Below are 20,850 nucleotides of genomic sequence, written 5' to 3'. Positions count from 1 at the left end.
TGGTGCCCCAGTAGGGACTCTGTGTGGGATTTCTGACCCCACATTTCCATGTCGCACTGGGACTAAAGGCACGTGCCTCAACACCTGGCTAATTTTTGTATATTTAGTAGAGATGGGGTTTTGCCATGTTGTCAAGGCTGGTCTGGAACTCTTAATCTCAAGTCATCTGCCTTCCTAAGCCTCCCAAAGTGCTGGGATTACAGTGCCTGGCCAAGGTTAATACAACTATGTAATTTAATGATGTATTTAAAACTCCATGGTCATACAAACACACATATATACACAACATCCCAGCAAAGACACATACATGTGCCCTTGCAAAAGTGAATGTATATCTAAAAACCAAAACACATCTATTTGTTTCATATTATTCTAATTATTTAGTTGAATTTAAATTGTTTGCAGTTTGAGGTTGTAGTGCAAAATAATGCTTTTCTACATGTATGTCTGCTTATACCAACATTAAAAAGACAAATATATTTAAATACATGTTTTGGTAAAAATGTATGTAAATGCCATTCTTGTCAAATATGTCACGTAAATGTGTAATGAAATATTTTAAATATCATTCTGTTTTTAATAAATTGAATAATAAGATGAACATCGACTTTAAAATTGTACTACATTATTTGTTGAATTTACATTGTAGTTTTCAAAGTAGGCAGGAAAAATTGTTTTATTTCAAAAATTTTGAAAGAAATCTTTTTTGTCATGAATATTCAATACAAACTCTAGTCTTTATTTGCCAGTATTCCTTTAAAATAGAGAAGATCCAGCAAAATGAAACTGAACACAGCCCATGCTTTTCAGGACTCACTCACAGTGGCATCTTCCTAGAGGGTGGTCCAAGCACGTGGGGATTTAGACTTCATCATCACAGCACAAGCAAGCCCCAGGGCTGAGCACACAGAAGGCAGCAGGAGCTGAAGAGCCCACTCTGGTACTTAGGAAAGGGAGGGATGGGATGAGGGTGATGTTCGCAGGACCCTAGAAAAGGTTGAGGAGGGCAGAGAGTCTGCAGGTAGATGAGCATATTCTAAGGAGAACCATTATCCTCCTAAACTTTGTTGGTTTCAGTGATTATGAAGAAAAGGGAACTGATTAACCAGACTTGGAGGACAGAAAGTAAAGGGACTTTCTTTATTCTACGTGGAGACTGAGGAACAAAAAAGTTTCCAAGAAAAAGGGAAGATAGAGAAATAGTCTAACAAAGAGAACACCTGAAGCAAACCAAAGGGGAGAACAAGAGCGTTTAAAGTGGTGTTTAATTTCCAAAAACAGCAGATGAAAGTAAAAGAAACAAAACACCATGCATATGCTGAGTTAAAGTTAGAAAATACATACAATTGTTTGACTGTTACAGCATAACAACACAAAGCTCTATTCATTGAAACAGTTCGTATTGAGGATATGCACTTTTAAGAAAGGGTCTCGCTCTGTCAACGAGGCTGGAGTGCAGTGGCACAATCGCAGTTCACTGCAGCATCAACCTCCCAGGCTTAAGGGATTCTCCCGCCTCAGCCTTTCAAGTAACTGGTTGCAGAGGTAGCACCACACCTAGCTATTTTTTGTTGATGTTTGCTTGTTTTGTATAGAAAAGATCTCACTGTGTTACCAGGCTGTTGTAAAACTCCTGAGCTCAAGTGATCTGCCTGCCTCAGCCTCCCAAAGTGCTGGGATTGCAGGTGTGATTTTTAAAAATTGTACTATTTTAAAGATAGTATCATTTTACATAAATAAAATATACAAATAACCTATTTTAAAATTGTCATGAGAGATCACTGCCAGTATTACTTGGAAAATCTGCGCATTAAAAGTTGAATTAAATCCCTGTTCTAAGGTAATGTTTTGTAGGTAAAAGAAATCATGGATTTACAAAGAAGATATGGTGAGAGATGCTGTGAAAGACTTTTCCTTGACCAGGTCAGGAATCACCAAGATTTAAAAGGAAACCACAGCCTCTCAGGCTCCTGATGTGGAGCTGCCGCCTAAGAGAACCCTCAGGTACTGAGCAGCCCCTAGTGGTTCTGAGCGCCCCCTGGTGTCCTGAGCGCCCCTTGGTGTTCCTGAGCGCCCCCTGGTGTCCTGAGCGCCCCCTCGTGGTCCTGAGCGCCCCCTGGTGTACTGAGCACGTGTGGTGGTCCTGAGCGCCCCCTGGTGTCCTGAGCACCTGTGGTGGTTCTGAGCGCCCCCTGGTGTCCTGAGCACCCCCTCTTGGTCCTGAGCGCCCACTGATGTCCTGAGCACCTGTGGTGGTGCTGAGCATCCCCAGGTGTCCTGAGAGCCTCCTGGTGGTCCTGACTGCCTCTTTGTGGTTATGAGGAGCATCTACAATGCAATTCCCTCCTGTCTTCCTGCAGAGATTTTTGTGTCTGAGCTCACACAGATGTTCCCTCTCCTGTGTCTCTCACAGTAATACAAGGCCTTGTCCTTGGTTTTCAGGTTGGTCAGTGTAAGGTAGACTGTACTTGAAAGGGTGTCACTTGGGATTGTTAATTTATTTGTACTCATGGAGATCTGAGAACTCCGACTTGATCACTCACTGTTGCCACCCACAGCAATCCCTGTCATCAAGTCTGCTGGACCAAGCTCATGCTGCAGCTGGTAAAGGTGAAGTCAGAGGCTTTTCAGGAGAGTCTCAGTGAACTGCTGGGCTGTACAATTTTCTCTCTCTGACTCCACCAATAAACTTCACACAAGACTTCTGCAAACACAGAGGAAATGGAAGAACAGTCTCATCTGGAGCAACCACAGCTGTACCCGATTCATAAGGGACCCTAATACTGAGAGTGATGAGAAGGGAAGCCCAGATCAGTGCAGACCCCATGGTGTGAACACTGCAAAAGGGCACAGACATGGGGTGGCTCCTCGCCAGGGCCTGAAGGAACAGGGGATGAGCTGCCTTTCATGAGGGTGGGAGGGGACACATTTCCATGTCTTTCTTTTTGTGATCATGGGCGCACCACACAGTATTGCTCATCCATCCTCTGTGTCTCCATTTCAGGGAGGGCAGGGTCAAAGATTCCTGTGTCTGGATGCACAGGGTTAATCTGCCCATTACTCTTTCTTATTCTCTAGTATGGACAGTGTTCAGGTATCTTTGTAGTAGCAAACATTATCAAAAAATATGTCCAGTAAGAACATAAAAATACACTTCCAGAGAAAAGGGATACCTTTCTCACAAAACAGCTCAATATTGAATATATGTGCTTGTGTAAGGAAACAGTCAGTGTGGAAATGTGTGTACTTATCTGACTGAAGAGTTCACATGGAGACATGTTTGCTTGTCTGAAACAAGAGTCCACATGAGGAAATGCCTGTTTCCTGAGGAAAGAGTAGATGTAAGGACAGATGTGGTGGTCTGAGGAAAGAGTCCATGTGGGGACATGTGTGTTTGTCTGAGGGAAGAATCCATATGAGGAAAGGTGTGTTTGTCTGACAGAAGAGCCTACATGCTGACAGGTGTGTGTACCTATCTGAGGGTAAATGCCCATTCAGGGACAGTGCATGCCTGACATGTGTTGAAGCTTGTGGAAAATCTTTCTCAACCAAGGAAACAAAAGAATCCTATGGGTTATTTTCTTGTCAGAAGGAAAAAAACCTGGATCATATAGAAAATTGATTTTTTTGTTAAAGGTCTTTAGTGAATGGAAATGTCTTATATGCGAATGAGGAAAATTTCTTCATTCTTTGTTGCATGTGTCTCATGATATCCCCACCCTCACAAATAAGTTATTAGATAATTTTATACAGTCTGCGTTTAATCCCGGAATAATGAACTGCTAAATATTTTTTACAAAAATTGTATATATTTAGGTTTATATTTTTTGTCACAACAGTATGAGCTTAGCCAAATTAATTCTGCCATGTCTTAACCATCGTATGTCACTAAAAATAATTTTACTCTTCTTAACCAGTGCCATTTTTACTTATTTTATACCCACTCTCTAAATTGCTTGAATATGCTCTATATGTTTACCTGACTATAGTTTTGACTTTGAAAGAATTTCAAATACATGCCATTATACATTGTCATTGAAATGACTTCACTGAAGAAAGTGGAAAATGAAGTTGCTGACCTAAGCAACTTTGAAAATGAGGAAATTCTATATGTTTATAATGTAAAGAAACTGCACATAAGCAGTGTGTTCTAGTAGATAAACATGTTTCCAATGAGCTTTACATTTCTGATTCTGTTATGCATGTGTCCTGAAATTGTGCAGCTAAGTAATAAAATGACACATGTTAGGATAGGATTCCTCACTTTGCAGTGGGTGGTTATGGATAGTCAAGGAAGGAAGGCTGTAAAGGTCCATGTGGTAGCATAGTTGGGTGGAGACACCAGTGTGTTCTCATGTTTAATGTAATCAAGTTACAGAAGATTAGGTACATAAATAGTTTCGATGTGTCCATATACATGGGTTCATATAAACATGGACATTTACTAGGCCAATTGGTTGAGAGGTCCTAGAAGTACTTACACCACATTAACAACACACATACCAGTATGACATTTTTTAAATTTTAATACTATTCTTTAACATCAGAAACAAGCAGTCTTTAGAAAAATGGCTGATTCTATGTACAAAAAAGTTAACATAGAAAACAAGCTTAGAATTTATTGTAATACCTGGAAACAGGGAAATGTCCAAAAACAAAAGGGTGAGGTTTACTGTAAGGATGCAGGAATCAAACTACATGAGCTCCCAGCACCTAATAAAGCTCTGATGATTTGAACAATAAAACGAAGAATGTAGCAAGGATCTTCTTCAGAGTATGAAACAGACATCCATAAACCAATACGGACATCAATGGTTGACTAAATAAAGAAATAATTGGAAGAAGAACACGTCTCCTTACAGAAATATTGCAAATATCTCAGGTGGAGGGTCCTCCACTCAGGTAGGTGAAGGTTAAACACTCACGAGTTGATTGTGTCCTGAGATTAGAGATATGGAAAAAAATAATCACTATTAGTGTATTTTATAATGAGATATCAGATATAATGCCAAAGACATGATCTTTGAATGAATAAAAATTTACATGTTTTTCATGTAAACTTGTACACACATACGCACACACGCGCGCGCACACACATTTTTCTGCAATACACAGGCATAAGGAAGTAAAAGACAACCGGAAACATGGAGACAAAACCTCCAAGTCACATATTTGTTAAATGAATTATTTTAATTTGTTAAATGACTTTTGTAATCAATATGCAAATATACATACAACTCATAAAAAATGCAGTTAAAAAATGAATCAAATATCATGAGAGGCATCTCACCAATAATTATACAAAAATTGTTAAATATGAATTTATTTAGGGACCTGTGCATTTAAATAAAAATTAGATAACATTACTCACCTAGTAGAAGGGTTAAAACACACAATACTCTTAATGATAAATGGCAATTTGAATGAGGAAAACCAAGAACTATCATGCATTGATGGTGGGAATTCAAAATGGAACATGCACAAAATAAGATTCTTTTTGGCATTTTTAAAAAATAGAGATAAAAGTAGACTTAAAATGTGTTCTTGTGTCGGCGTTCCAAAATATTTACAACACTGATTTAGAAATTGATGTTTAAAAGATACCTTCAGAGGAAGTCTATATCAGCTTAATTAATTGGATTCATATTCAAATCCCTGAAATAGCTAACAGAATAAATGTATGAAAAATCTCTCAAATAATTAAAATTTCTTAAATATACATTTATGTTGTTCCTTTTCATTAATGCCTTAATGTCATTTTCTAAGAAAATCTTCAATCTAATAATCTTTGTCATCTCCTCCATGCCAGCACAGCTGCCTCTTCCTGGGGTTTCTGACACTCCCAGGATGTGGTTCTCACACTGTGTCTGCCGCACAGTAATACACGGCCGTGTCCTCGAATCTCAGGCTGCTCAGCTCCACGTAGGCTATGCTCATGGGCATGTCCATGGTAATGGTGACTCTGCCCTGGAACTTCTGTGCATAGCCTGTGTTACCATTGCCAATGATGATCACTCCTATCCACTCAAGGCCTTGTCCAGGGGCCTGTCGCACCCACTACGTAGCAGAGCTAGTAAAGATGTATCCAGAAGCCTTGCAGGAGACCTTCACCGAGGCCCCAGGCTTCTTCCCCTCAGCCCCAGAATGCACCAGCCGGACCTGGGAGTGGGCACCTGTGGAGACGACACAGGAGTGGATGAGAGCCCCCCTGACTGCACTCAATCCCATCACTGGGACTTGGCAGCCTCTCACCTGTCGCTGCTGCCACCAGGAAGAGGATCCTCCAAGTCCAGTCCATGGTGAGGAGCTGTGCTGCCTGGGGCTTCTCTAGCTGAGGGATGTGGCTTCTGGGTGATGCTCTCAGGGCTGAGACATATCCATATTTACCTCAATGGACCTCAGGTTATTTGCATATTTATGAGTCAGAGCATTTCATGGCTCAAGACCCTGATTCAGGATAAGGGAAGGTAAATGACACATCAGCCTTACAAGAGTGGGATGCTGATGGTACAAGCCCTAATCCTCCTTGAGGAAATGTAGGCTCTGCTCCATTTACAAACGTTTGGTGTCCAGACGTCCTTTCACTGAAGACCAAGCACCCAGAGGACATGCTCCTCACTGTGAACCCGTATTTGATTAGCTTAGAGACCACCTGGATGATTTCTGGAACCATCACTCTCCATGACACTAAGAAGGTGCCTTGACCTCATCCTAGTCCCATCAGGCAGCAGCACAGCTCACTGGTGACTCTGAGAAAGTGACAGCTGATGTCCCACGTGAGTGTCCAGCAGGTCCCCCTGAGATCATCTGCGTGCTCCTGAGACAGTGTCTCCAGCACCTGCCTGGCTTCCTGATCCTCCATGATCTTCAATAGAAACACTCTTGGTTTACAGATTTGCCCTGTGATGCACAGTTAGAGCTGATTTTCTCATCTCATGGACAGTAGGAATCAGAAGATGTAAGAGAAGTTTGGGGTTCCTGATGAACTCACTGCTCCCAAAATAATCGTGAAGGAATTTGTATTTTGGATAAGTTTGGGTTTTATTTCCTACTCCATTTAATAGAATTTCATGAACTGTTTACATACTTTCAGTTCATATCCATAGATCCTCATCTTTCCATGTTGATTTCTGACTCACTAGGTCTGTGCACCTGCCACACTCTCAGATCCATCACTGCCTTGTCACACACACAATGTAGGCAACATTACTTAACACTGAAATCTGAATTGTTTATTCATAGGAATATAGAGACTCCCACAATTCTGTATCCTTTCAATTAGTAAAACCATTCCTGTTCTTTATATCCTCACTATTAAGGTATTTACAGTCTTTGAAACCCACTTTAAAAAATAGTTCTGGTTGCCTTAAGTTACATGAATGATTCTGATGTAACAGGATATTTAAAGGCACATCAGCAACTTCTTGAACACTCGGGTTTTTTGTTGTTGTTGTTGTTGTTGTTGTTTTGTTGACAAAGGAAGACACAGGCGCTAAGAGGAAACCTCATCCCCAGCCTCCTGTGCACCTGCTCCGGGGCTGTAACCTGGGCTGGGTGGCTCCTGAGTGTCCCCTCCAGCCCAGTCCTTGCCTTGAGAGGAAGTTCCCATGGGGCTCACAAAGCATTTTCCCTCAGCCTCCCTAGCCTAACATGAAATGGCTTTGTCCTGGCTTAGAATACTCCTTCAGTGACACCATATGCTGCTGACACCGTCTCTTGAAACATCTACTGATTAGCCTTACTGAACCTAATGAACTCTACAGGGAGACTCAAAGCAAGGATTCTATGACACAGGAGGGAGCGCCTTCTCTAAGCTCCAGATGCACCGAATCAGAGGAAAATGAATCCAAAACCTTACAGGAGATTTGGGTGTGCCTTGTTCCCTGCAGCTGAATGTTGCCTCTGAGATTTCCAGCAGGTGCAGGAAAATGAATCCAAAACCTTACAGGAGATTTGGGTGTGCCTTGTTCCCTGCAGCTGAATGTTGCCTCTGAGATTTCCAGCAGGTGCAGATGCTTTCAGATGAGAGCACATTTCATATCCAATATTCCAATAACACACGTTTTCCCTTCTTCCTAGTGCCTCACCTGTAGAAAGTGCCTCCCACACTGACACTAGGCCCAGGTATCTTACTTTTCCTCCTAGAGATCTAAAGCAAACAGGATACAAGTGGAGACTTTGGAAGTGCATGCAGGTTGTTATTTTCTTTGTCTCAGCTAAGAACCTTGCAAAGGCTTCATGATAAAAGAAGCTGAGATGAATGAGGAAGTTTCCAAGTACTGTTTTCAAAAATGTTGAAGTCAGAGGCTTCGTATTGCTCTACTGTCCTTGTCTGAGTGTGCCATTTTTTTTATTATTTTTTTAAATTTTATTTTCTGTATGTTCTCAGAGTCTGTGCATTGCCACACTCTCATGTTTAATCCAGAGCCATCATCCTGATTAGAATGGATTGTGCAGTGCAGGTCAGCACTGCCTGTTTTGACAATGGAAACCTAGAGACGCGATCGGCTTCCTCTTCTGGGCTGCGACTTTCACCAGGAATCCCCAGGAGAAAAGCTGTTTTTGACCATTACTCCCTTTCGTGGTTTCAGTGTACCTGGACTATTTACTTTCATCTAACCCTATTGGCTAACTTTACTCATTTGTATAATAATGGAAGAATGGGGGAGAAATCTGCAATGCGAGATTTGTCTTCCTTCATGTAGGATAAGTTCTGGGAACGTCCTTCCCTGTCGAAGCTTTAGAAAAAGGCTCCTGTTACATTTCTCAGTCATTAATATTTTCCAATCTGACCGATAAGAAATGTATTTGGATAGTATTTTTTAGAATCTGGAGGTTTCTGGAGAGAAAGCCCGTAAAACGTAGAAGCACAAGACCCTCTGGAACAGTCATGTTGACCGAGTCCACATCTGTCTTTCGGACGTCTATAGTGCTGACCATGTAAGTGTCCTCAACAGCCTGTGGCTTCTGCAGCTTCTCTTCCAGTTAAGCAACTGTCAACTGCCATTCTGGACTTGCCTATCTATCCAGGTCCTTGAGTGGGTATTTATTTTTCAATTTAAGTTACTTAGTGGATTCCAAAAAGTATTGGCATTCAGATTATGCAGATTTCTTTTGACATAAAAATGAGGGTGATGAACATTATAATCTACATGTCAGAGCATAAACCAAAAGTCCAATCAAAGGTCTCCATTGATGTGCTACTGGGGGCAGAATTTTGATCTTATTATGTATAACAGGCACCTGGTATGACATAAATGAACAGGCAGGAAAACAGAGAAAGGACATGGCACAATGCTTATGAAACAGTCTCAGTAATTTTAATTTTCTTCTGAGGAAGCTGAAATTGTGAAAGTGAAGCAGTGTGACTGGTCATGTCTCAGGTGATGTTCTGTTCTGGAAAGTATCTCCAGTCCTGGGCTGGATCCAGTAGGTGCACTCAGGCCCCCAAACCTGAAACAGGGACTCTTATTCCTTAAACACAAGATATTCCAATAAGAAAGCTGTTCTCAGGTGAGCTACAGAGCAGGGAGGAGGAGATGGAGGTGTCCTTCGCTTCCCAGAATTGCTGAAACTTGAAGACCAAGGCCACCTCTGAGAGGCAGAGATCAACCTATGAGTACATCACATCAGCTCTGCCTTCAGGAATCTTTGGCTGTGTGGGAGGATAAGGAATGTGATTTATTTCTTTCTGCTCACCCAATGTGCTTCAGAGGAAATTAAACTGAAAATTCAATAACTATTTTTTTTGTCATATTAGGGGAGAGAACATGTATAAATCATGGCAATACAAGTGCTCCCTCCAGAGCCTGCAGAAGGAGCAAGTGGACAATTGAGAGAAGAAAGCGCCCTGCCCCAGGAAGCAGGTGCCCCAATCATCCCCTGGGAACTGCCCTCTAGATGCCATGCATCAGTGGAATCTGGGCTCGTGCCTGGGATTTGTAGGTAGTGTGGGGAGCAGAGCACAGCTCCATTCCTCTTCACTGTGTGACCTGGGATGTGGCCTCTTCCTCTGAGCTTCATTCAAACAAGGTGTTAATATAAAATTGCAGCATTAAATTTACGTATAACCTTTCAAGTAGGAGCCTGTGCGTTCAGAATTGTTATCACTATTGTTGTCCCCAACCTTAGAGACCAGAACAATACCTGCATGATCTGTCATCTCAGGTCTCAGGTGACCACGTTTCAGAGAACACACATGCTTTGTTTCTGTCACAAACATGGTATTGGATACTGGAAAGTATGTGAACCTTGTTATAGATTTATGTTAATTACATTACAATTGGTAAAATTAGAATTAGTAAGTGATGATTAAAAATTTAGCTTTGGGGATTTCTAAGCAAAGTGTGGATGGTGTGTTTTGATTTCTCCTTGCTTAATATAATATCATGTGAGAGGAGGAGATAAATTAAAGAGGAAACTATTCAGCAATGTGGAATCAGGGATTTTATAAATAAAGAAGGTTCTCACATCTTCTGGAAACCCCATAAACTTAAAAAAAGAAGGAATTTTAGGACAGATTTCTATATTCTGGATACATGACTAATAAAAGATTAAGTGCAAAAAGAGATACACAGAAGATGAAAATTCAGCAACAGATAATTTTGCAAAATAGACAGCTTTGTACTAGTTTGTAATTTTACCTAAGTATTCAAAAGATAAACTCCAGAGAGATCCACATAAGAAACTATAACATTTCAATGTTACATGACTGGTCGAGAAGAGCTTGAACTGACATTATTTTAATGTATCATACCTCAATAATAACACTGTGTTTAATGGTGCACCTATTCATGAGGCTGCTTGAGTAAATAGTTTCTACCTCTCCTACCTGGGAGTCCTGGCACAACCCAACATTCTCTAAACCTGGGGGCCACTGAGAACAGAGACAGAAGTTTGAATAATTTGAAGTTATTATGAAGTTTTGAGAGATCCACAATCACTGAATGAAGTGATTGGTGAGGGTGGTCTCTATGAGCCTAGTCTTTGAAGAGTGTGGCTGTTTGTTATGATGAGCAAAGAGCTGCTTGTTATGACGAACATAAAGCAACAAAGACAGTCAAGGAAAATGAAGAAACGGGGAGAATAGTACAAACAGAAGGACAAGATAACGTTCCAGAAACTGGCAACAATGATTTAAAAAGCGTATGGATTACCTGGCAGAATATTTAAATAAGTATTAGAAACATGTTTAATAAGTAAGCGTCAGCATGCAAGAACAATGTGAGAATTTTAATAGAGACAAAAAATTTAAAAGAGGACTAGACAAAAATATTTGTGTCGATGAATACAGTAAGTCAGACAAAATTTTTAGCAGAGCACACTGTGGGAGAGGTTCAGGCTTTTCTTTCCCCTAGAGCAGGTACCCCTGAAATTTCCTGAGATATGAATCACTGTTTGCTCCCGCCCACCTTCTAGATTCTCCTCAGAGATGCCCAGGACTCCAGAGTTCAGGTTCTCTCATGTTGTGTGACTTTGAGTTAAAACACACCTGAAACAGTGTGACTGTTGTCCTTTATCAATTCATCATCATCCACATTTTAGTTGATGTGATTTTTTTTACTTCATTTTGAGGAAATGAAAATAAATCTGTAGACTCTATCTAGGCGAGAATTTTTTTTTTTTTTTTTTTGAGACAGAGTCTCGCTCTGTTGCCCAGGCTGGAGTGCAGTGGTGTGATGTCAGATCACTGCAAGCACCGCCTCCCAGGTTTACACCATTCTCCTGCCTCAGCCTCCCAAGTAGCTGGGACTACAGGCGCCGCCACCACGGGCTGGCTAATTTTTTCCGGGTTTCACCATATTATCCAGGATGGTCTCGATCTCCTGATCTCGTGATCCACCAGCCTCAGCCTCCCAAAGTGCTGGGATCACAGGCGTGAGCCACTGTGCTTGCCCTAGGCCAGATTTTCTTATCTCTCTTAGCTCTCTTTCCCTTGGTAGATGCAAATGTAGCCCCAACTATGATAGAAATCAGTAAACACTGCAGCTCTTACAACACTTTCTTGGTCAGCTGGTCCAACAGTGTGAGGACCACAGAAGCACAATTATTTTATGAGACTAATTCTGTATCCAAAGCAGACACATTTTTTTTTTTTTTTTAATGTACTAGGACCTCCAGTCCATCGCAGCCTATGATTATGGAGAAGGAAAGAAACATTCTTCAAATTTCAATCATACATGTGGTAAGAGAAACTGACATTTCTGTCCACTGGTTTCCAGACCCAGCTGTTGTAGCTCCTGGCCACTGGGCACTGTAGTGCTCTCTGTTTTGGGGGAATTTAAGCATCCTGGAGAATGGTATTATCCCCAAAATGGGCCTTCTTTAGAGATTACATTTCCTACTATAAAGCAGAGGCAAAAAATGCCTGCTGTTTATCTCACATCAGACTGTGGAGACTTAAGTCAATGCTTCCATTGTTCTACTGGGGTCTTTGCTTCTGGGCAAATGTGAAGGAGCAAGAACTGCTGGATCTCCGACTCATGTTCCAATGATCACATCTCCTATCCCTTAACTATAGCTACATTCCCTCATGTCAGAACACATTATGCAGTGTCTCATTCTAGGAATAAGATATCCAGTAACTTGGACAGTGGCACTAGTAGCTTCTCTATCATTAAAAAAAAACCATGTGCAGATAAAAGTTAATTCTTCTAAGTATAAATTACTACCTATCAGGTTTGGGCTTTAATTTTTTCAAATTATCTCCGTATGACTGGTTAGTATCCTTACAGGGAGTAATTTTTTTAGACAAATGTGATATCACTATCAGTTCAGGCACTTGGGGAGAGGTGCTGGTCACAACTGAGCTGCAAGCTAAGTTGGAGATATCTGGGCTCAGTCTTCATTGCACATGTCAGGGAAAGCTCTGATATAAAGAGAGTGGATGCTGTCACTTATGTAGCAGTGTGGATTAAACTGCAGAAGATCATCATACTATGAGGTCTCCATACTCTTACACAGCAGAGTACATTTCCCTTGCTTTCAGCTGCCTGCTTACTTACATTAAATATTACTGCATGTACTTTTACTTTACATTGTTTTCTATTCTAAGCCATTGCCTGCTTAGTTAAAGTAAGCAGCAGTAAATTGTAAAACTAACAGTCAATTACCTGTGCAAGTAACATAAAATGGGCGTGGTGAATAAGCCAAGTAGAGATACCAGAAAACAAAACTAATAAAGACACACCTTGTGTGAGTTGAGACTTGTCAGTGAGCACAGAAGACGTGAGGAGCTTGTGTTCACTTTTACATGAAGAAAGTCAATTATATTTGACATCCAGAAGGCTGGTCATTCCTGTAAGAGAAATATATAGAGTGATCTACATAACTCAGAAATTAGAAAGTGACAAAGTCACAAACTTGCAAAACCAGCAGACATTCAGTGTATTCACTATTCGGCTCTATTTCTTCAGGAAAATAGATGTCCTATGGAGAACAGGACAAGTAGTTTTAAACTGATTCTCCTGGGAAGTTGCTAATGAAATCACTCAGGGGATGCTCTGACACAGGACTGTGAGGAGGACGTTGACCCCCCATGGTCACTGTCAGCAACACGGGATGCTCAACCCTGGTGGGTGCCTTTGTTACTGTTTTGTCCACAAGAGATTTTAAGCTGTGACGTGCTATGTGCAGGGGAGTTTTTAAAATAACATGACCACACTTATCAACCACATTCCACTGATGAGAACTGTTTACACAGAGAGCCAGGGATGAGCTGGGAAGAGGAAGGGGCTGGGGAAGATCATCTATGGAAGGACACATCCAGCCTGCTTGAACTCCTTGTAAAGGAGGGTTTAAATGTTTGCCCTCAGCTAATCGGTGGTATTTCAAGACCTTCACAAGCTTCCAGAAAAACAGTTTTCATGAACGAATGCCCATACGTTACTCAGAGTTGTATTTTTTCATATTTATTCTTCCCCTCTAGGCAGCACCGCAGCAGGGTGTTCTCAGAATTCTCCCTGATCCTTCGTGAGATCCTGGTGCAGTTCCTGGAGGAAAAGCCTGCATGGGGGAGGGAGCCCTCCTCATGTGCAGCCCTGAGGCTGTCCCGTCACCTCACCCACCACTGCCTTTCAGTCACTTGGTAAACATTTCTGAGCTAATCTTTCTGAAACGTGTGGTTTTGGGCAGTATATTCACCAGGTAATAAAATCCTTAAGCTCTGTTTATTTTGGCAGGGACCTATCGATTTCTGGAGCACAGGTTTGTTCTGAGTGTGTGGCAGTGGATAATTAGTGATAGGAAGTTTATGTGCATCTTGTCATCTCCCAAAGTGCACCCTCCATGGGGTTGACACCCACAGGCAAGCAGATGGACTTGCTCCGATGGAGGATGACACACATTTTCATAACCTGTGACCTCAGAGGTGCTCTTTCCCCGCAAGACCAATCGTGATCATGCCTCTGGCTAATGTACACTCATCAAGGGCGAGCAGTGCCCACCTCTGTGAGGGCTCCCTTCAGGTGCCCACTCACTTTGTAAATGGAAGCTTTTGCTCCTGCCTGAGTCCCATGCATGTGTTTGCATTCGCTGCACAGATCGTCTTATTCAGACCCACCACCCAAGAGCTTGCAGTGTACCTAATCCAACTGTAGGGCATTATACATGGAGTCTCTCATTGCCAGGGTCTCCAATTCTCATGAAAGGATGTTCATTGTGCGATTCACCAGAACTTGCTGGACTTTTACAGACATGAACCTGCCTTTAAAAGCTTAAAAATCTTACTCTCTTAGAAGAAACTCTGTAAACCGGAAGTAAGATAAGTGCTAAATTAATACATGTTTTATGGTTTTTTGAAGAAAGGGTTCAAAGAGTAAGAGCTTCACCCACTTTCCCTCTGACTAATATCTCTAAAAAGCCACTGAAAATACCTGTGGTGCTCTGAGATAATTTAGGCTTGATATATTAGGGGATCACCAAAAACGAAAGAACCAACTGTCCTTGTAGATTCATCCATTACAACTGATTTGTGCCTGTGGTCCTGGATGGTCGTGGTGGAGGAGGCTGTGCCTGTGTAGGGCAGGGATTCATGGGAAATCTCACACCTTCTGTGCAATTTCTTTGGAATCCTAAAGCTGCTCTAAAAATAATTTTATATAAATTTATAAAGAGTGGCAGAAACATTTGAAAGAAATTTTTGCCAGTTTTTAATAATCATACTTACTCCTACTACTTGATCAAATAACCTTGCACTAAACCATGTATTCATCTAATTTGAAAACCTGTTCACAGTGGCACCTTCATGGAATGTTTGTAACAACTTTATTGAGTGTGGATTTCCCACTCTGTGAATTTGGCTTTTATGATGACTCTTAAATGTAATGTATCTCTTACAATTAGAGTGTTACTTATTTCTGTTGTTCTTTTTTTCTTAAATATGTAACCCATATTCAAAACAGCCTTAAAACTATTGACCCCTGTCATCTCCTCAGTCCAGTACAGCTGCCTTCTCCCTCAGGGTTTCTGACACTCTCAGGATGTGGGTTTTCACACTGTGTATCTTGCACAGTAATACACGGCCGTGTCATCAGATCTCAGGCTGTTCAGCTCCATGTAGGCTGTGCTTGTGGACGTGTCCCTGGTCATGGTGACTCTGCCCTGGAACTTCTGTGCGTAGCCTGTATTACCATTGCTAGGGTTAATCCATCCCATCCACTCAAGCCCTTGTCCAGGGGCCTGTCTCACCCAGTTTATACCGTAGCTGGTAAAGGTATAACCGGAAGCCTTGCAGGAGAGCTTCACTGAGGCCCCAGGCTTCTTCACCTCAGCCCCAGACTGCACCAGTTGGACCTGAGACTGGGTGCCTATGGAGAGACACAGGAGTGAGTAAAATCCTCTTTGACTGAACCAGGATTCCTTCCTCAGTGTTAAGGCTAGGAAGCTGCTTACCTGTAGCTGCTGCCACAAGGAAGAGGATCCTCCAGGTCCAGTCCATCGTGAGGAGCTGCGGTTCCAGGGTTTTCTCCAGAGGAGGGATGTGGTTGTTGAGTGATGCTCTGAAGGTACCAATAGATTTATATGTATCTCAGAGGAGCTCAGGTTATTTGCATATTCATGAGGCAAGGTATTTCACAGCTCAAAGCCTGATCTAGGATGAGAAAAATACACAGATGCTACATCAGCCACACAAGAGTGGGATGCTGAAGGATCAAGCCCAAATCCTGCTTGAGGAAATGTAACCCCTGCCCCATTTTTAAGCTTTTTGTGGACAGCACTCTTCCTAATGAAGAACAATCCCCACTTCCAGGATGTGCTCCTCACTGTGAATCCACATTTTATTGAAATAGAGATTACCTCCATTGTTTCTGGGACTATCGCTGTCTCTGACATTGAGCAGGCACCTTGACTCCATCCTGGTCCCATTAGGAACAGTCAGAGCTCACTGGTAACTCTGAATAAGTGGCCACTAGTTATCCTACATGAGTGCCCAGCAGGCCCAATGGAGCGTTCCAAGATCTGCTGGGCACTCCCAAGACAGAGTCCCCAGCACCTGCCTGAGAGTCCTGAGCTCCCAGACCCTTCAGTGGAAAGAGTCTTGGTTGACAGATTTGCCCTGTGATGTGTGATTGGCTCTGAGTTTTCCCTCCCACTGAGAGTAGGAAGCAGGAGTTGAAATGGAAATAGGAATTTGAATTTATTGATAAACTCATAAATCCAAAATAAATACTAAGTAATTTGTGTTTTGAATAAGTTTGGGTTTTATCTCAAACTCCATTAAATGGAATTACTTGAAGTCTTTACATACTTTTAGTTCATATCCATAGATGGTCATCTTTACATGTTGATTTCTGATCCACATGGTCTGTGCACCTGCCACACTCTGGAATCCACCACTGCCAAGTCAAATACACAGCGTAGGAAATATTACTTAGCTCTGAAATCTGAATGTCTTATTCATAGGAACATAGTGTATCCCACAGTTACGTACTCATCAAATTAATAAACCATCCATATCCTTCATATTCTCACTGTTAAGATATTTATTATCATAGAATCTCACTTTTACATAGAGTTCTCTTGGCTTTATTAGTGATATAAATGGTCCAGATGAAATAGGATATTTAAAAACATATTAGCAACTTGTTGAACACTTATTATAGAATGATTTCTTGAGTAAGGCTCAGGCCCTGAGAGAATATTTCTCATTATTTATCTTCAACAAATAAGTGAGAACATACAGTGTCTGATTTTCTGTTCCTAAATCAGTTTGCAAAGAGTAATGACCTCCAGTTCCCTCATGTTCCTACAAAGGACATAATTTCATTCTTTTCTTAGCTGCATAGTATTCCGTGGTTCTATGTACCACATTTTTCTCTATCCATTCTGCCACTATGAGCATTTAGGTAATTCCATGTGTATGCTATTGTGAATAGTGTTGCAGTGAACCTACATGTTTACATTCCTTTAGCTGTCTGTCCAGCTGTGGGATTGCTGGGTCAAATGAAACTTCGGTTTTAGGTTATTGGAGGGATCACCACACTGCTTTCCACAATTTATATTACCACAAAAAGTGTATAAATGTTCCCTTTTTCTTGCAACCTTAGCAGCATCTGTTATTACATTTTTTAAGATTACCCATTCTGACTGATGTGAGATGGTACCTCACTGTAGTTTTAATATGTGTTTCTCCAATGATAGTGATATCCAGCATGTTTTTCTATGCTATTTGGCCACACTTATGTCTTTTTGTAAATGTGTTTTCATGTCCTTTGACCACTTTTTCTTTCTTGTATGTTTGTTTAATTCCATGTATATTATAAATGTTAGACCTTTGTCAGATGTATAGGTGGCAAATACTTTACTTCCCATTCTAGAGGTTGCCTGTTTACTCTGTTGATAGTATATCTTGCTATGCAGAAGCTCTTTAGTTTACTTAGGTCCCATTTGTCAATTTTTGATTTTGTTAAAATTGCTTCTATCATTTTCAGAATAAAGTCTTTGCCAGTTCTTATGTACTAAATTGTATTGCCTAGGGTATTACCCAGAGTTTCTATAGTCTCAGGTTTTACATTTAGATCTTTAATTCACATATTATCATTTTTTCAACTGATGCTGAAAAAGCATTTGATGAAATTCAACATCCTCTCAGGAAAAAATAAATAAAAATGGGTATAGAAAGAACACATCTCGACATAACAAAAAGTTGTATTCCAGAGACTTTCAGGTAGTATTATAATGAATGAGAAATAACTAAAAGTCTTTTCTCTAAGATCTGGAACGTGACAAATTTCCCACTTTAACCACTGGTAAAGCGTAAATCCTTCTGCTGCCCCCATAGCCGGCTCTTACCTGCACGCGCCACCTACTGGTCTGGTGTTCAAACTGCATGACCTAATACAAAGCCGCTACCACCAGTGTAGAGCAGGTGAAAATGAGATTAGCTTCTCAATACTTCTGTGATTCCAGCTCCGCAAAAGACCACGGGCCTGCTCACATGCTCAGTATGTTACTACTAAAGCTGGAATTTGGAAAAGGCACAACACTAAAACTATTAATAACAAAAGAAATCACACTGAGTAGATGCCCCTCACCTGGCCATTTCCATCAAGGCTGGTGCTTTTGCTTGCTAGGCTAAGTGGCTCATGTTCGTCCCCCTCTCAGGAGCTCAGCAGAGAACTCAGGTCACTGTGCATTTCATAGACCAACCCATTGCCTGAGGCAACGGAGAGCTTCTCCCTGTGCACAGATATCGAGCATGTACTCATCTGCTTCTCCCGCAGTCAGCTCAAATCCGTAAGGCCACCTACTAACGTGAAGGGTAAACTTAACAACCCAATATAAGATCTGCTGAAACAAATGCATCCCAAATGAGAAACAGTTCCTGAGGCCTCCACTATCCAGGACCTGCAGGAGGCAGTGAGCCTGCTCACAGGCCCAGTACATTGTTTTACAACCATCATTTCAGAAAGCCACTAAATAATGACCATCTATAGACAAGAAACAATTACAGAGTCTTTGCCACTGAGTAAACCAAGAACCAAATAAAAAGACCCACCCAATATGCATGATATTCACATTCTAAAGGAACGAAATTTTCATTAAAATCAAAATAAGTTCAAAAATAGTAAGAGATAGTTTAGCCAATGAAAAGCAAACAGATAAGCAATTCTGGAAGTATGAAAAAGCAGAATTACAAGACCCCGGATATCACCTTAGCTTTCCAGCAATAGAATCTAAACAACATGATACATTTGAAATCTCAGATAAGTAATTCAAAATATTTATTTTAAAGAAGCTCAATTAAATCCAAAAGAGAGTTGAGAACCAACACAAATAAATTAGAACCACTCAGGCCAGGCATTGTGGCTCATCCCTGTAATCCTAGCACTGTGGGAGGTCGAGGAGGGGGGATCATGAGGTCAGAAGTTCCAGACCAGTCTGGCCGACATAGTGAAAAGCCATCTCTACTAAAATACAAACCATTGGCTTGGTGTGGTGGTGTGCGCCTGTAATCCCAGCTACTCAGGAGGCTGAGGCAGAAATGCAAGAACCTGGGAGGCGGAGGTTGCAGTGAGCCAAGATCACACCATTGCACTCCTGTCCAGGTGACACTGCAAGACTCTGTGTCAAAAAACAAACAAACAAAAATCAGAACAATTCAAGATTTACTTAAGATTTTGATTTTTTAAAAATGATCTTCAGGGAATGAAAACTTCATTGAATTATAATTAGAAAATACAGTTTAAAACTTTAACAAAGGACTACACTAAACTGAAGAAAGAACATCAAACCTAACAGACAGATATTTCAAATTAACCCAGTCAGATAAAAATGAACAAAATCATTGGGAAGTATAGGATTATGTAAAACAGTTGAAACAGTGGATCGTGGATATTCCTGAGGGAGAAAATTAGTAAAAATTTTTAGAAGACCAAATTGATGAAATAATTGAGGAAAATATCCCTAGTCTTGCTAGAGATTTTCACATGCAGATGAAAGAAGTTCAGAAAACTCCATGACAAGACCCTGGAAAACAGACATAACCAAGATCTACAGTCCTCAGTCTATAAAGGAAATAGGAAGAAAAACATTCTAAAATTCACAAAAAAGTGTCTATTTATCTAAAATTCTATTATACTAACAATGTACTTCTCAGCATAAACTTATAAGATAGAAAAGATTGGACTCTCAATTTCAGACTATTTAAAGAAAAAAAAAAGGAAAAAAATTATATGTCAATAATTAATTTTCTATCCTGCTAAACCAAGCTTCATAAATGAAGGAGAAATAAAGTATTTCTAAGGTAAGAAAATGCTAAGGACATTTATTTACACTAGACCAGAACTACAAGAAATGCTCAAGGGAGTCCAAATATGGAAGCCGTAGGTCAATACTCACCATCATAAACAACACAAAATTATAAAATTCACTCATAAAACTATTACACAATTAAGACTACAAAGCCACTAGTTAATAATTAACATAACAACAGGAGCCAAACTTCACATATCACATTGGTAGAAAGAATAAAAAAGAGTTTTGAAATTCATGCTGCTGACATGAAACTCCCTTAATTGGTAAAAACACATGCATTCAAGATCAAGAGGGCGAAAAAAGATATTTCATGGAAATACAAACCAAAAGCAAGCAAGAGTAACTATGCTTATATCATATAAAATAAACTTTCAGTAAACATCAGTAATTAAAGACAAAGAAAGTCATTACATAATGATAAAATGATTGATTAAAAATACCAATTCTAAATATTTATGTGCTCTACACCAGAAAACCCATGTTCATAAAACAAATACTATTAGACCTAAGGAAGAACATAGATAACAATACAATTGTGATGGACTTCAATGCCCATCTGACAATCTAGACAAATCATTGAGACAGAAAATCAAC

At 40.6% G+C, this 20,850-nt stretch overlaps 1 pseudogene and 1 gene segment (V, D, J or C); both read right to left on the bottom strand.

The window, feature by feature from the left end:
- Positions 1-5,856: 5,856 nt before the first annotated feature.
- LOC105538228 lies at positions 5,857-6,298 on the bottom strand (annotated as a pseudogene).
- A 9,183-nt stretch (positions 6,299-15,481) lies between these two features.
- On the bottom strand, positions 15,482-15,993 carry LOC105538226. The segment is given in 2 exon segments: positions 15,482-15,806; positions 15,892-15,993. Coding segments are annotated over 2 exon segments (363 nt in total).
- Positions 15,994-20,850: the final 4,857 nt, after the last annotated feature.

Source organism: Mandrillus leucophaeus, unplaced genomic scaffold, assembly GCF_000951045.1.
Source record: "Mandrillus leucophaeus isolate KB7577 unplaced genomic scaffold, Mleu.le_1.0 Scaffold1873, whole genome shotgun sequence".
NCBI classification, from domain to species: Eukaryota; Metazoa; Chordata; class Mammalia; order Primates; family Cercopithecidae; genus Mandrillus; species Mandrillus leucophaeus.
This window is presented reverse-complemented; position numbering and strand designations above follow the sequence as displayed.